This window comes from Pelodiscus sinensis, chromosome 17, assembly GCF_052426305.1.
Source record: "Pelodiscus sinensis isolate ZL-2025 chromosome 17, ASM5242630v1, whole genome shotgun sequence".
Lineage (NCBI taxonomy): Eukaryota > Metazoa > Chordata > Testudines > Trionychidae > Pelodiscus > Pelodiscus sinensis.
Genome location: NC_143068.1, coordinates 13,894,523 through 13,910,582, shown reverse-complemented (window position 1 = coordinate 13,910,582; position 16,060 = coordinate 13,894,523). Strand labels below are relative to the sequence as shown.

At 43.2% G+C, this 16,060-nt stretch overlaps 1 protein-coding gene across 1 annotated transcript in view; it reads left to right on the top strand.

The window, feature by feature from the left end:
- Nucleotides 1-16,060, top strand: part of PHACTR3 (phosphatase and actin regulator 3) — a 207,490-nt gene that overhangs the window by 135,123 nt on the left and 56,307 nt on the right. Inside the window, exons 5-7 of the mRNA XM_075901114.2 lie at nt 6,427-6,630; nt 12,212-12,386; nt 14,822-15,069. Of these exons, the coding sequence (XP_075757229.2) occupies nt 6,427-6,630; nt 12,212-12,386; nt 14,822-15,069 (627 nt within the window). The remainder of the gene's footprint in view (nt 1-6,426; nt 6,631-12,211; nt 12,387-14,821; nt 15,070-16,060) is intronic.

The window sequence follows — 16,060 nt, the reverse complement described above, 5'->3', positions numbered from 1 at the left end:
CTCATCTGGTGGGCCTAACCTGGTAGATGTGTTCGGAGCATACAATGCATCACTAGGGTGCCCCCTGTCTTTGTTCTTGATAGCTAAGTGGTTAGAGCATTCACCCAGTTGTAGGAGGCCCAAGTTCAAGTCACTGTTTTAACTAAGAGAGAATTTGAACTTTCATCTCCCACGCCTCAAAGGAGTAGTCTAACCACTGATCTGTTGGCTATATGGGGTGACTGGAGAAATCATAGAAGATGAGGGTTGGAAGAGACCTCAGGAGGTCATCTAGTCCAAGCCCTTGCTCTCAAAGCAGGACAAATCCCGACTAAATCATCCCCGCCTGGGCTTTATCAAGCCAGACCTTAAAAAACTCCGAAGATGGAGATTCCATCACCTCCCTAGGTAACCCATATCAGTGCTACACCACCCTTCCAGGGAAGTCATGTTTTCATAATATCCAACGTAGACCACTCCCACTGCAACTTGAGACCATTGCTCTTCATTCTGTCATCTGCCACCACTGAAAACAATCCTCTTTGGAATTCCCTCCTTCGGATAGTTGAGGACTGCTATCAAATCCCCCCTCATCCTTCTTTTCTGCAGACTTAAATAGGCCCAGTTTCCTCAGCCTCTCCTCCTAAGTTATGTACCCCAGCTCTCTAATAATTTTTGTCGCCCTCCACTGGGCTCTCTCCAATTTTTCCACCTCTGTTGTGTAGTGGGGAGCTCAAAACAGGATGCAATACTCCTCACCAGTGCCGCATAGAGGGGAGTAATCACTTGCCTCGATCTGCTGGCAGTACTCCTACTAATGTACCTCAATATGTTGTTAGCTTTCTCGGCAACAAAGGCACAATGTTGACTTATATCCAGCTTCTTGTCTACTTTAATCCCCAGGTCTTTTTCTGCAGAATTGCTGCTTAGCCAGTTGGTTACCCATCTGTAGCAGTGCTTGGGATTCTAAACTTGTCCTTGTAGAACCTCATTAGATTTCTTTTGGCCCAAACCTCCAATTTGTCTAGGTCACTCTGGACCCTAGTCCTTCCATCCAGCATGTCTACCTCTCCCCACAACATATAGTGTCATTCACAAGCTTACTGAGGGTGCAATCCATCCCCTCATCCAGGTTGTTAATTAAGAAGTTGAACAAAATTAGCCACAGAACTGGCCCTTAAGGCGCTCCACTTGATACTGGCTGCCAATTAGACATCAAGCCATTGTGACCAATAGAGCCCATTCCCAATGATCTAGACAACTTTCTGTCCACCAAATAATCCATTCATCCAAGGCATTCTTCTTTAACTTTCTGGAAAGAATACTGTGAAAGACCATATCAAAAGCTTTGCTAAAGTCAAGGTATATCATGTCCAGTGCCACCTCCATATTCACAGCGGCAGTTATCTCATTAAAAAAAATGCAATTAGCTTTGTCAGGCATGACTTGTCTTTGGTGAATATATTTGAATATTCCTGATCACCTTCCTCTCCTCCAAGTGTTTCAAAATAGATTCCTTAAGTACTTGTTCCATGATATTTCCAGGGACAGAGGTGAGGCTGACCCGTCTGTTAATTGTAGGCATCTTCCCTTTTTAAAAAATGGGCACTATATTTGCCTTTTCCAGTCATCCAGGACCTCCCCCGATTGCCAGGAGGTTTCAAAGATAATGGCCAATGGCTCTGCAATCACATCAGCCAATTCAGCACCCTCAGATGCAGTGGGTCCAGCCCCAGGGGTTTGTGTATATTCAGTTTGTCTAAATAGTCCTTAACCTATTCTTTTACCACTGAGGGCAGCTCATCTCTTTCCCATACTATGCTGCTTGCAAAATTTTGGAGAGCTGACCTTGTCAGTGAAGACCGAGGCAAAAAAAAAAAAAAAAAAAAAACACATTGAGTACTTCAGCTTTTTCCATCTCATCTGTCACTGGGCTGCCTTCCCATTCAGTAAGAGTCCCACAGTTTCCCTGACCTTCTTCTTATAGCTAACATACATGTAGATACCCATCATCTTATCCTTCCCATCCCTTGCTAGCTGCACTTCCAGTTGTGCTTTGACCTTCCTGATTACACCCCTGCACGATTGAGCAATATTTTTATACTCCTCCCTAGTCATCTGTCAAAGTTTCCACTTCTCACAAGCTTCCTTTTTGTGTATAAGCTCAGCAGATATTTCTCTGTTAAGCCAAGCTGGTCAACTGCCGTATTTGCTATTCCTACTGCAAATGGGATGGCTTGTTCCTGCACCTTTAATACGTCTTCTTTAAAATACTGCCAGCTCTCTGGGACTGATTTCCTTCTCCCAGGGAATCCTACCCATCAATTCCCAGAGGGTATACCTACACTTCCCCCCCTTGTTCGAACTAAGGTGGCTAATGTAGGCATTCGAACTTGCAAATGAAGCCCGGGATGTAAATATCCCGGGCTTCATTTGCATGTTCCCGGGTGCCGCTATTTTTAAATGCCCCGTAGTTCGAACTACCTGCCCGCGGCTACACACGGCACGAACTAGGTAGTTCGAATTAAAGCTCCTAATTCGAACTACCGTTATTTTCTCCTGCCTGTCCTTCCAGAACAGTTTATACCATAGGTTCCCAAACTGGGGTGTGTGAAGAAATTCCAGGGGGGTGAGGTGGGGTGCACAATGTGACCCAGCTCCCTCCCCCCCCGATCAATCTCACCCCAAGAAAGAGCCCAATCTGTCCGGTAAAAAAATTCAGAAAATACCACGTGAAATATCTGGTATTTTCTGTTTTTCGGGAGTCTGCCGGAACACACGCAGCTTGGGCTGGCTGGGGTGGAGGAGAGGATGGAGCATCCTGGGCAGACTTCAAAATGGCTGCCTTAAAAGGGCAATGCCTGCTCTGCTCTTTTCCCCTGGAGTCCTGGCACCGTTTTTTACAATGGTCCCAGGAATTAAAGGGGCTCCAGTCAGTTCCTTTTTTTTTTCTCAACAAGTTTTGCTGCTATTTTTTTTGGAGGAGGTGAAGGGTTTCTCAAAAATCAAAAAGGGGGCATGATGCCGAAAAGTTTGGGAACCACTGGTTTATACCCTACCATGATAGTACTCCAGTCATATGTGTCATCCACCAAGTTGCCATTATTCCAATCAAATCATAGTTCTTTGGCTTTTCCAGGACTTTTAATTCTTCCTGCCTGTTTCCCAGGCTTCTTGTGTTCATATGCAGACACCTTAGATAATGAGCCAGTTGCCCTACTTTCTTAGTATGAGTCAGGTCCTCCTCTGTTGCACCTTCCTCCTTGTGTTACTTCCCAGTATCCCGCTGGGATTAAGTCACCATCCTCAGGGCTTAAGTCACCATCCCCAGGTGAACCTAGTTTAAAGCCTTCCTCTCAAGGTTAGCAAATCTGCCTATGAAAATGCTCTTTCTTCTTTTCATTAGGTGGAGTCCATCTCATCCTTTAAAAAAAATGAGGAGTCCTATGGCACCGTAAAGACTAACAAATTTATCAACAAATGAAGGCTTATGCACAAATAAATCTGTTTAGTCTTCAAGGTAACACAGGACTCCTTGTTGTTTTTGCAGACACGCACTATCACAGCTACCCCTCTCATAAAAATCCTTCTTCCTAGAACAACATGCCATGGTTGAAGAATCCAATGCTCTATCTCCGACACCACTTGCACAACAACGCAGTAGAGATTTTTGTGGTCAGAAGGGGGTCACACAGCAATGATGTTTGAGAATCCTGGATCTATTTCATGTGACATAAGTGGCCCCCCAATAATGGATTGTTCTGCTTTTCATCGTAGCATTTGGTTCCTGCCGTGTAAATAGCAAACAATCATTGACAATAACCATCACAAAATATTGATTTAAAAAACAAGATATGTATAACAGATGCAATGATTTCCTTGAAAACTGAAGCTATTCATAAATGAGGCACCCTTTGCTTTCCATCCAGCAAAATTTTGCAAGTTTCTCTGATTAATACTACATATTTATTTTACTTTCCCGAGTTTCCCAAATGACATCCATTAATCTATTTGTCAACACATTAATTGCTATTATCTTGCCAAAGCTATTGTGTTCTACTGCCTCTCTGCTTTGGAGCCTTCAGTTTTCATTCTGAAAGCCAGGACACAAATGGTTTGTTAACACAAACAGTTTATATGCAAAGACTATTAGGAAGGGAGATGGCCAAAACAGAATGAAGAGATGTTTTGTAAGGTGATAGCTAATATCGGCCACAGTGGCAAAGTTCCAAGAGAAGCTTAAGAAAGGAAACGAGAGAGCAATAACGTGTTTAGGCAGTCCATGATTGTCCAGCATGCTCATTTTTAAGGCAGCCATTATATGGCATGATTCATACTCTTGCCATTTGTCTGTCCTATACAAGTCTTGCTGAGACCCTGCCTCGGCAATGCATTCCCTATTTCAGACCAGTCTTGAGAACTTTTACAAACAAAGAGCCTGGACAGATGAGATTTAGTAAAGAAGAGAAAGATTTGAAGAGGAGGGTATTTGTGATGGGACACGGCAGTGCGGGATTTATGCACAAGTTAAGTAAACTACTATTTAGGGCCTCAGATTATGAGAGGCCTCTAAATACAAAACTACTAGTCTTTAGTTGCATCCTCCCATATGTACTGGTATAAATGCAAATATAAAACTTTATTATGTCTATTTTCATTTTTCTTTTGGTTAGAATAATACTCATCTTTGGTAATGCTATGGGGGCCTCTTAAACTTGTCATAGTTTAGGGCCTCAGTATGTCTTAATCTGGCCCTGGGACTGGGCCACAAGTAGACACTTTCCAATTGTAGAGTCACAGAAATAAGAGATGAGGCAGAGCCACTAAATTAACTCGTCCATCCCCCAAGACAAGATACTCTTCTCAGAGTCTCTTCTTCATGCTTATTCCCTAAGCTTCATTTTCTAGTGATTCATCCAATTCTAAATGCCTCTGGCAACAGAGATCCTGGGACTGTCTATCAGTCAGTGGCCACTGCCTTGGACTAAGAATCCTTAGTCTAGTCCTATGGGCTCCAGTTTGGAAAGCTGCTGAGTGTATCAGCTCTTATTGACTTCCTTGGAATTAAGTGCACCCAACACCATTCGGGAGGCATTCTATAGCCTGTAGCATCAGCCCCTTTGGGATGGCAAAGCTCATTTCCACTGCAGGCTTCAGTGGTAAAGCCCATCCCACCTGTCCTACATCCCAATGTCTATTCCCCGTTCTAGCATTTTGTTATTGCTCTCCAAGGGGAAATCTTCTTAAAATGGGTTGCTGCAATTTTGGCTCCTAACATCATCCCCAAGAAAGTCTGAGCCTTCCTGACAGCAGATGGAATAGAGTAGGGAGATTAAATATCGGTTAATTGAATAGTCAAGTAACCTCATTAATTCTTATCAGTTAGTCAACTGTTCTATAGTCTACGGGGATGGCAGCCAGTGCTCTTCTGTTCCACTCCCAAGGAGCCCCGACACTCTACACTGCTGCTTCTGTATCAAAGGCAGCAGTGCGGGGTGGCAGGCAGGAGCTGGTCCATGAAGGGAGCCAGTTTAAAAAACAACTTCCCTCATGGACCAGCTGCCTGTCACCCTGTGCTGCTGTCTCTGATATAGAGGCAGCATCATGGGGTGGCAGCAGCCCCTGTCTGGAGTGGAGGGTGTGAGCTCCCAGATCTAGTGTAAGGTGGTATCAGAGGCAGGCTGCCTGCCTGTCTAGCTCCTAACACACTTTAAATGCAGAACCACAATGGGGTTAGGTCCTGGACCCAGTGTGAGACAGAACTTAGCCAGGCTGCTGGCCAGCCTGCTAAAATATTTAGTGGAAAGGGGGGAGGGAAAGGCATATCGTTTATAACATTAACCTATAAGCTTTTGCTTATCGGTTAATAGGTTAATCAACTACACTATTACATCCCTAGAACAAAGAGCAACTGGGCTGCCTGTCACAGTTACATTTGAATGGGATTAAAATAAAAATTGCGAGGGAACCCTGCAGAGAGTAATAATAGAAAGATCTTTCAGGTTATATTAACAGTGTTATCCGTACCCTTCATTTGTTTACTAGCAAGGAGAAGTGCTCACAGGGTAGCTAAATCATTGCAGCTGGGTTCTACAAGACAATCAATCGCAGTTCTCAAAAGCCACCATACCCTGCTATCTTCATTATAGAAAAGAACATAAGACATTTGGGGTGGGGGAGGGAAATGAATGAAGGCCACTTGGTTTCAAGGCTCATCAATTTTCTTCGGAAAATAGTCTTTAACTGTTTTTTCAGTTCCCCGTCTATTTTATTTTTATCCCAACCTCCTTGGCTGATAGGCTATTGCATACATTCATTATTTTCACTGTGGAACAGTGCTGCTAGCTGTGTGCCATGAATTCTCTTTTCTTGAATCTTCTTGGTATGGCCCCTTGGTTTATCATCATTATAGCTGATTAATTCTACTGCTTCTTATCCTTTTACTAGCCAAGAAACCTTCAGCGTCCACTGAAGAACGAGAAGATGCCTGCCTCCCAGTAACCGAAGAGACTCCACAAGCCTTACTTGTTTCTGAATCCACAGATTCCCCACAAAAAGTAACGGAGAGAAACCCAGCACAGCTCTCCAGCCCTCCTTCACTTCCAATTCCGCCACCTAAGGCGATCTCCAAAATCACTAAGAGTGTAACAGGTTAGTCATGTTGGTCAATAAAATCTCTTCCATCCCATTGACACTAAGGCTGCGTCTAGACTGGCAAGTTTTTCTGCAAAAGTGGCTGCTTTTGTGCAAAAACTTGCTAGATGTCTAAACTGGCTGCTTGATTTTGCGCAAAAGCACTGACGTTCTACTGTCCGAAATCAGTGCTTCTTGTGCAAATGCTTTGACGTTCCCGTTCGGGCAAAAGCCCTTTTCCGGAAATGTTTTTGCACAAGAGGGACAGTGTAGACAGCTAAAAACTGTTTTGCTCAAAAAAGCCCCGATGGCGAAAATGGCGATTGGGGCTTTCTTGCACAAAACCGTGTCTAGATTGGCACGGACGCTTTTCCGCAAAAAGTGCTTTTGTGGAAAAGCATCCGTACCAATCTAGATGCTCTTTTCCGCAAATGGTTTTAACGGAAAAACTTTTCCTTTAAAAGCATTTGCGGAAAATCATGCCAGTCTAGACGTAGCCTAACAATTCTCACCAATTGCCCCCTATCTAGAAGCACTGAGTCTTTGCATGTTGCGTATAGCTGACCTAGCCTGGTTTGTTTATTGCAGGAGTCTGTAGTAAGTCCACTTGCACTCATTCAAATGACACGGACAGCAAAAATCTGCCAATTCAGCAGCTTGTGTATGACTTGCCACAAATCGCTATGGAACACAAGGAAGTTTTAAATGCTTTTTGCATTAGAGAATCACAGTGTGATAACAGTTCAGCAGCAGTGAACACTGTTGTCAACAAACCCTTGAAAGCTTTCTGCCTGAAGGATTTGCTTCTAGAGCTAAATTAGATCTGGATCTTTTAAATGACACAGAAGAGTGTGTGAACAGAAACCCACCTTTCACAACACACTACCCCATGTCAGGGTTCACTCAGTTTCAGGTTCAGACCCTCTCAGCCTCATTCTCTAATGTTGCCACCACAGTGATCTTCCACTTTTCTCTGCTTTGGCAGTGTGAAGGAGCTTAGTGTGAATATAAGGGTGATTTATTCTCACCAACTGCTCCTTTATGCTTCCAGAGTGATGAAAAAAAGGCTTTGCATATTCTGGGCCTGATTCTCATTTACTGCACCCATAATCAGGCATTTAAATGGTTAAATGACAACTATTATTCCTGTTATCATTCGTGTCCCCAACTTACTGGTACAAAAAAAGAGGCCACATTTGCAGGGTCTCCCTGAAGCAAAAGATCGCAGGATGCTGCTATAATGACTAGGACTGGTTGACATTTTTCTGTCTGAGCTGGTTTTCAATGGAAATCTGGGTTTTCACCAAGGGTGTGTCTAGACTACAGGGTTTTGTCGACAAAAGTGGACTTTTGTCGACAAAACTATACCTGCGTCCACACTACCGCTGAGTTTTGTCAACGTAGCGTCGACAGAACTCAGCAGTTTTGTCGACGCTGGTAAACCTCATTTCACGAGGCATAACGCCTTCTGTCGACAGAGTTCTGTTGACAGAAAGCGTTATTGCATGTAAACTGTCCTTGCGCCTACACTGCCATGTCGACAAAGTAGCTTGCTTTGTTGACAGAACTGAATGTAGTGTAGACGCTCTTTGTCGACAGAAGCTTTGTTGACAGTATTTGTCAACAAAACTTCTGTCGACAAAACCCTGTAGTCTAGACACACCCCAAAATTCTCTCTCCCACTGAAAATGTCTACTTTTCATGGAAAAATGTTTTTAAAAAACAAAATATAATGATGAAAACAAAAAAAAGTGCATTTTATCAGCAAAAAACTGAAATATTTCAATTCAAAATGGTGGTGTGGTACCTTTTTGGAGGTGTAGTTCACATGCCTTTTCTTCCCCCCTTTCCTCTCTTGGGGCCAGGCTTTCTGTCCAGACTACATTTCTCATGATGCACCTCTTCCCCTTTCTCACATACAGTTCATCATGGGACATGTAGTCCATCCTGAAAACTCTACCCACAAAGGAGAATGACACCCACAGTACAACTCCCATGAGACTCTGCAATGCCATTTTGAATAAAATATTATTGTTCCTAAAATATTTCATTTTTAGGTGAAATATTTCCATTTTTGGCTAAATTTTCTTCAGAAAAACAACCACCTATTTTTCCATCTAGCTCCAAGAAACAAACATCTTCTTCAGAAATAGAGGAGTACAGTTCTTCTTCTGGGAGTGGGTGTAATTATAAGCTCAGGTTGAACAAGTACCATCAGCAAGAGAGGGCAGAAGAGTGGAAGAGGGAGCAAGAGAGAGAGTGATATGAGAGACAAACAGAAGGGGCCACAAAAGCCCTTTATTTTATGGTTTTTTTCTAACTGCATCGAAGGTGCTGATGGTGGAGGAGAGTCCAGGGGAATAAGCTAAGCTCTAATTAATCACAACAAGGGCAGGAGGGAGGGAAATGGCCTGATGCCAAGATACCATTTTGTAGGATTATTCTCTGAAGAGCTTTCATTAGGACAAACAAGATGTGATTAGCAAAACTGTGCTCAACATTAGCCTAAGCTGCATCCAGGCTGAACTGTCCCCCATGAGGCTCCAGGATTGAGACCACATATTGCTGACGGTCAAGTCCCCCAATCCCTCAGGAGTTTGGCTGGACCAGAGCATCTTTCCCTATTGCACAGAGATAGTATATAACTTAGGATGTGTTGTATGTATCTCCATTATGACTCAGTGGAGAGTGGAATAATTATAAATATCTACTGTGTGTTTCCACAGTGGCACAGAGACAAAATCCCCTTGAGCTCAGATATATGTCTCTTGGCAGCAGAGGCTCTCTGCCCTCTGGGTATGGAGAGAGCATGCTAATCAATTAAAGGGGAAGTAATTTAGATTATTACAATGCTGGTACATAGCCTTATTGCCATAGATAACATACGTTTCTTGTTATTAAATTACACACGTGGGGTCTGCTTTACAATATGAGGTTTCTTCTTGTGCACACATACACATAAGCAAACATTTCTGTGAGCACTAGACCAACACTAACACGTGTTTTGTATGTGCAACATGCATTTCCTGGATGCAAATTCTTGCATGTGCAGGTGCTGGAGTTTTAAAAGTGCACACAGTAGTTTTGGTGTCTGCAGGCCCATGAACATTCTTTTCCAAATATGGACTCGGGGTCAAAATAAAATTCAAAATTTAGCCCATTATGCCATGGAGTTTCTTCAGTTATCAGAGTTCCTGTATATTGTATGTTAGTAACTAACTACATATTTCAAACAATCAGTCTCCACTAATTTATGCAGGATTTCATTTCACGCCATTAATTTTCATCTAATAATATGTATTATAATTCAATACCATCTACATGTTTTGTTAGTCTTTAAAGTGCTGCTAGACTATTTGTTGTTTTTTAAGTTTTTCCTGCTACAGACTAAACTCGAATACCCCTCTGAAACTTTTATAATTCAATAATGAGTCTAGTTTTTTTATTTTTAATTTGAAAATTGAAAAATATTTGATTTTTTTTTAAATCTAGTCAAATATTTGCACACTGAACTAAATTCTGCCCTGGGTTACATCATTTTTCTCAGTGGGTTGTGACAGATTTTCACTAGTGTCCTTGAGAGCAGGGTTTTGGTATTATCTAGGGTACCATGCAGCACAATTGTCCTTGATAACCTATGTCTAATATTTAACTTTAAAGTGCCAGACTTTATTCTGAACATCTCCTGTATTTTCTTGCAAGTTACTGGGCTGACCAAGAACCAGCTCCTGGAATCCTCTCACAGAAATGCCAGGATCCCATTGACAGCAGTGGGAGATTTGATGGGATAATAGCAACAGAATTCACCTCACAGAAAATCAGAGTGCTAAGGAGGGCCTGCAGGCGGGTGAGGAAATATCTATTATTGGATCAGCTTCTGTTGGGGAAAAAGCAGGGCTACGGACAGAATTGCCAGGCCCTTGGGCAAGGTTGGGGGCTGGCTCTTAGGTCCAGAAGGGGTGTGACCTTTGACAGAAAGGATGGAGCCCCAGCTAGCCTTTCAGTGCTGTCTGGCCTACACCACCTGGGGCTCCAACAGCAATGTAAAGGGCCTGGGACTCTGGCAACTGCTGCTGCCATGGCAACCAGGAGCCCTGGGCTCTTTTAAATTGATGGGCCCCACGGCAGCTGGCCGTTCCCTCCATCTCCCTTCGGCAGCCCTGGTGAAAAGACAAGCTTTCAAGCTACACCGGTCATATCTGAGAAGCTCTCTGGGAGCTTGGAGGCTTATCTCTTTCACCAACAGAAGTTGTTCCAATAAAAGGTATTACCTCACCGAGCTTGTCCGTCTAACATTCTGGAACCAACGCAGCCACAACACTGAAAACGAAAAGGGAATGTGTCAGATTGAATTCATATTATCAACACTAGGTGGCAACAAGAGAAAAGGAAAAGCCTTCTACACAATCCAGTCAAATACAGTTCCTGTGTTGGTATGTCTCCAGGGTAGAAAAGACTACCAGTACAGATATGTGGCCAGGAAAGTGCAATGCAAAGGATACAAGAACTGTGGAAGAGAAAAGAGAAGCAACATCTTTCTCAAACAAGGCTATTATCCCAGCATCCCCTATGTAGTCTTAACCAGAGAGGAAAACATATCAAGAGCGCAGGAACGTAAGAGGCAGGTGCTTGTTGCATTAGGGTGATACATATGAGTGACAGGTTGGAATTGAAGGAGAATGGTGGGGATGCATTGTTCAGAAAAGGGAAGAATTACCTCAGCCCAGAAATGAAAAGGAGACCAGCTATAAAGATTTTGGGGTAAGTTATTTAAGCTGCATTAGGGGCTTGGGTGCCCAATTCTCATGAAAAAAAAAATCAATCCAAACCCCCTAGGTGGTTTGAAAATTCTCAGTTTGGGAACAAAAAGCATCAGTTAAACATCCTCCCACTCCTCACTCCCTCTCCTTGGTACTCAGCCCAACTTTATTCTTCGCTGAAATGCGCTTGGACCACATCAGCTCTGGCAAGTTTGGCTGGACTGTCTAATATCGCTATATTTCCCACACGCTGGTGTTTCCCTTTATGGGGTAAGGGACTGGAGTCCATTGTAGGGTGGGAGGACAAGAGCAGAAAAGGGATCCTGGCACATGCTGAGGTCAGGGAAGACCAGATTTTGTAAATTTTAAGTCAGTTATCTAGAGCTCAGCAGGGAAAGTGTGAAATTGGAAAGCCTGTCTGATAGGTGCATCAGGGTTCATTACAGATCAGAGAAAGGGAATTGGGAGTCAGAGATTGATTGGTAAGTTTGGGCATGAAGAAAGAATCCAATCCAGTCCAAGGCAGTAAAATGAGAAGGTGACCCATTTTTCCAGGCTAAATCTTTGCAGCATCCATTTTACCCTTTGGTTTCAGATTATGTGAGTACATAAGTCTCATCAAACAAGCTACATCCCTACTATGTAGTGTCACAACACCTACATCATTTATATCTGTCCAACACACAGAATCAACCTTAACCCAGGCTCTGTGTTCCACAAGATACTGTGACTTATTTTATTTTCAGCAGCAGGAAGTGAAGTAGATGAGCCAGCAATGAAATCCCCTCCTTCCACTATCCTGAAGAATTATGTCATTGTTGGTTCCTCCCAAATCTCAGGACAAGCTGCCCTCTTCCATCCATCAGGCCAGAAAGGTGCCGACCCTCATGTCAGAGGACAGCTACCAACGCCGACCGGTTCGCCTCATCCCGCGACTGTCCACCTGCCTTTACCTCCCAGCAGAGTCATCGAGGAGCTCCACAGGGCTCTGGCCACCAAACATCGGCAGGATAGGTAAGTATAGCACATAGAGGCACAAGTAATACCAGAAAACAGTAACCTTTCAATGAAAGTATTTTTCATAATGCAAATTCCTGATAAGAAAAAAAGCTTTTCCTGTTGAAAATAGCCCATCAGTTTAGTCTGATTAAAATCAGGTTGGTTCTGCACACACACTTCTTGGTGGCTCCACTTCCAGCATGGAAGTTTCAGTCATTACTTTAGAATACGCTACTGAAGTAATGTATTATCTCCACAACATGGAAATGAGAGATAATGTAGGCAGAATCATTTGTTAATCTCAGTTTAGTGCAAGAGCTGGCTCATCACAGAAACAGGAGATCAGAATTATGTAACGTGGACAGTGAAGTCCTCCTAAAAGAATGGCACCCTTTCACACAATGCATGCCACGTTCATCCTGTGTTGCAAAGGAACTAATGTAAGGTCAAATTTCAAAATTGCACACATGGACAACAACGTATGACTACCCTGCTGGCAACGTTTCCCCAAGGTTGCACGCCCAGATGCAGGCCAGCTCTGATCACTGCTGTGCAAATTACCTGATTTTGCTGGAAACAGTCATGACCTTCTCTCTAGCTTCCTGAAGCTTCCCAGGGCACAACTTAGCCTCTCTGAATTGTCCCCTCAGCCATGCTCTCCCCAATTCCCCCTGTTCTCTGTTGTCTGTCCCCTTTGCAATGGAGGCTATAACTATATAAACTGTGGCAGAGCTCTAGTCATACCTCCTGGGTCCTGTGTTTCCTGACAGATTTTTAGTATGCCTCAGAGGCTCATGGTGACCCTCCCACTGTCTCTTGTTTCTCTCAGAGGCAAAAGTTCCCCCACTTACTAAGCCATTTTCATCATAGGCAAGCTTGAAGGGAAAAACCACTGGGCCACTGGGCATGGGGAGGGTTGCAGGGAACCCAGCCCTGTCCACTTACTCTAGATACCAGCCCAGGGCCCTAGGTAGCAGCCACTAGTAGGGCTCCTGCCCTTATCCCCACAAAATAGTAGCCTCTCCCTGGACTACTTCCCCAACCTCTCCCATAGTACCTTCTCCTGGCACACTACATGAGAACTTCTCCCAGTTGTAGCATTTGCTTCTCCTTAATATTATGCTTCCTCCTCTCCAATCTCCTCACCCCTCCTTACCAGAGGAGAGGCCTTAACTGACTGCAGGTGTTCAGTTAGCCTGCTGCTGCTGGCTGGCACTTAATGAGTCCCAGGTGCCCCCCGTCTTAATTGCTGAGCAGCAGTCTCTGTCAGCCTATGCAGGGAACAGGAACCTGCTTACCCAACTACCAGTGTACCTGCCCTCTATCAAACTCCTGCAGCCTGCTCTTTTTGGTCTGCCACAAAGCATAAACAGATCTCCTTATTAGATAATCTTCTTCCCAATTAAAGACTTGACCAACACACAGAAAGGGGTCTGTTTCCCTCTCTGTGAAGTGAATTTAAGACCCCCAAAATTAACTGGTTACTGCTATTTTTAGTCCTGTGAAGATGCTATACCAATGCTAAGTATTCTTACTTTAGCATATGGCCCTTGGCTTCTATATGAGCATATATGGTATCTTGTTTTGCAATACCCATGGCTGTGTAGAACAGAGGGTTGGATATGCTGTCTGGTTTTCATTAGAAACTCTCCACTGCAGCAGTAGAGAAAGACTCAGATCATTCCAAGGCTATATGGTTGGTAACATTTCTCAATGCCATAACAATCTTTTTCACAGGAAATGGATTAATACAATGCCCTTTCAAGGTCCTGATTAATCCTTGTCAGGACCACAAATCATCAGAAGGGCAATGTTTCCTACAATGCATGTTTCACATTAGAAGCACATGTTGGGGTCTTTAAAAAGGTCAGCGTGGTAAAGCACACAACTATACATTTAAAAAAACAACCACATTAGTCATTCCCCTCCTATACAGGTTGAACCTCTCTAATCCAGCACCCTCAGGACCTGACTAGTGGTGAACCAGAGAATTTGCCAAACCACAGGTGGTCAATATTGTCTAGCAACATTACCAGTACTCTCACTGCTTACTGGGCTCTTAGAAGACATTTGAGGGTAAATTAGAGCTAAATAACAGCACAAAACACTGAGAGCCAGGACTGGTGGCTGTAAACAAACTTTATGGGACTGCAGGAAACTTGACTGCACCCATAATAAGTGAACATCTGACTAACTAAAATCATTCCGGCCCATAGATGTTGCCTGACGAGACTGTGTCGGACTAGAGAAATTCAACCTGTACTGTATTCTTGTGATAGAGACTGAGAGATGGAATAGCCTCAGACATTTTCATCACAATTCGCAGTCCTATCACGTCCCTTCGACATCTCACTAAACACATAGTGCCTGTGCTCATCTAATACTAGGTTCCTACTATGGCTTTAAAATGGACTTGTTTGATGACCCAGTTGTGTACCTTCCATCCACAGTTTTCACGGCAGAGAAAGCAAAGGGTCTCCCAAAAAAAGAGTGGACATCCGTCCATCCAGAACATCTAGCATTGAGGGCAACAAAGAAAAGGAGAATGCACTAAGCCACAGCAATGATCCGGAGAATAAGCGGAACTCAGTCAAAGAGTCGGATGAGAACAAAGAAAACCTGATCATGAACTCGGAACTCAAGGACAACTTGGTTTTTTATCAGGATGAAGAGGTTTTGAATGACTCCATTATTTCAGGTAAGGAAAATTAATTTATTATCCTTAGAAATATATACTACTCCAGTTGACAGGAATGATCCAGAGTATCTCAGTGTATGATTGTGTCAATGCCTCATTACGTTGGCAATTTTTTGTGTGCGTGGATTCTCAGTGAATAGATGGTGCTAAAGTTATGCCTGAATGCTGTGGTTTGTGCTCATGTCTGTTTCGGTAGGTACACTATACCCAGATGGCATTTAGAGATACACAGTTCAATAAGCACTACCCTTTCAGTTCTGCCTGCTATATTTTGTACCATCTCACCTGAACAGTAGTGCTTCCCCTCAGCAGCATTGAATGAGGATATCTGAGAGTCTGGTGCTAAGATGTCATATTTGGAAATGCCCTATTCTAGGGGCTGCACACTGGTGGTACATTATGGGAGGCTATTTGGCAATAAGTAGCAGATCTATCTTGGAGGAACACATGTCCATAGGCTGGAGATCTGAACAACTGTACTCCAGTTCCCCTAAAAATCTGTTAGTGACTCTCTGACAGCTCAGTGAATTCTTCATACCCATGTCAGACCAATGGGTGTCTGAATTATATTGTTGAACTTGCTATAGTTCTGGTATGTCCACAACACATAGAAATGTGTCTCCCATTGGCAGGTTTTGAAAGGCGTATGAAGTTAGGTCATAGGTTAATTTTTTTCTTGGAAGCACTGCTCAGTGCTTATCTGAACCATATGGCCTCTTAGAAAAACATTATGGAAACAGTTTATTATTCAGGCCAATTATTTTATTAGGCAGAGCCACTGGAGCGCTCTGTTGTTTAGAGATATCATATTTCCATCAAATTTTAAAGAATCATGCACTTCAGCCAGATACTCCATTCTATTTTAAATGATGAGTAGGTCATTATTTCTAAAGTTACAGACTAACATGGCTACCCCTCTGAGCTATTTTAAATTATTTTTAGTAGATTAGAACAGGGCAGGCTTGAAGAGAACCCACTATAAAAGTAAGTA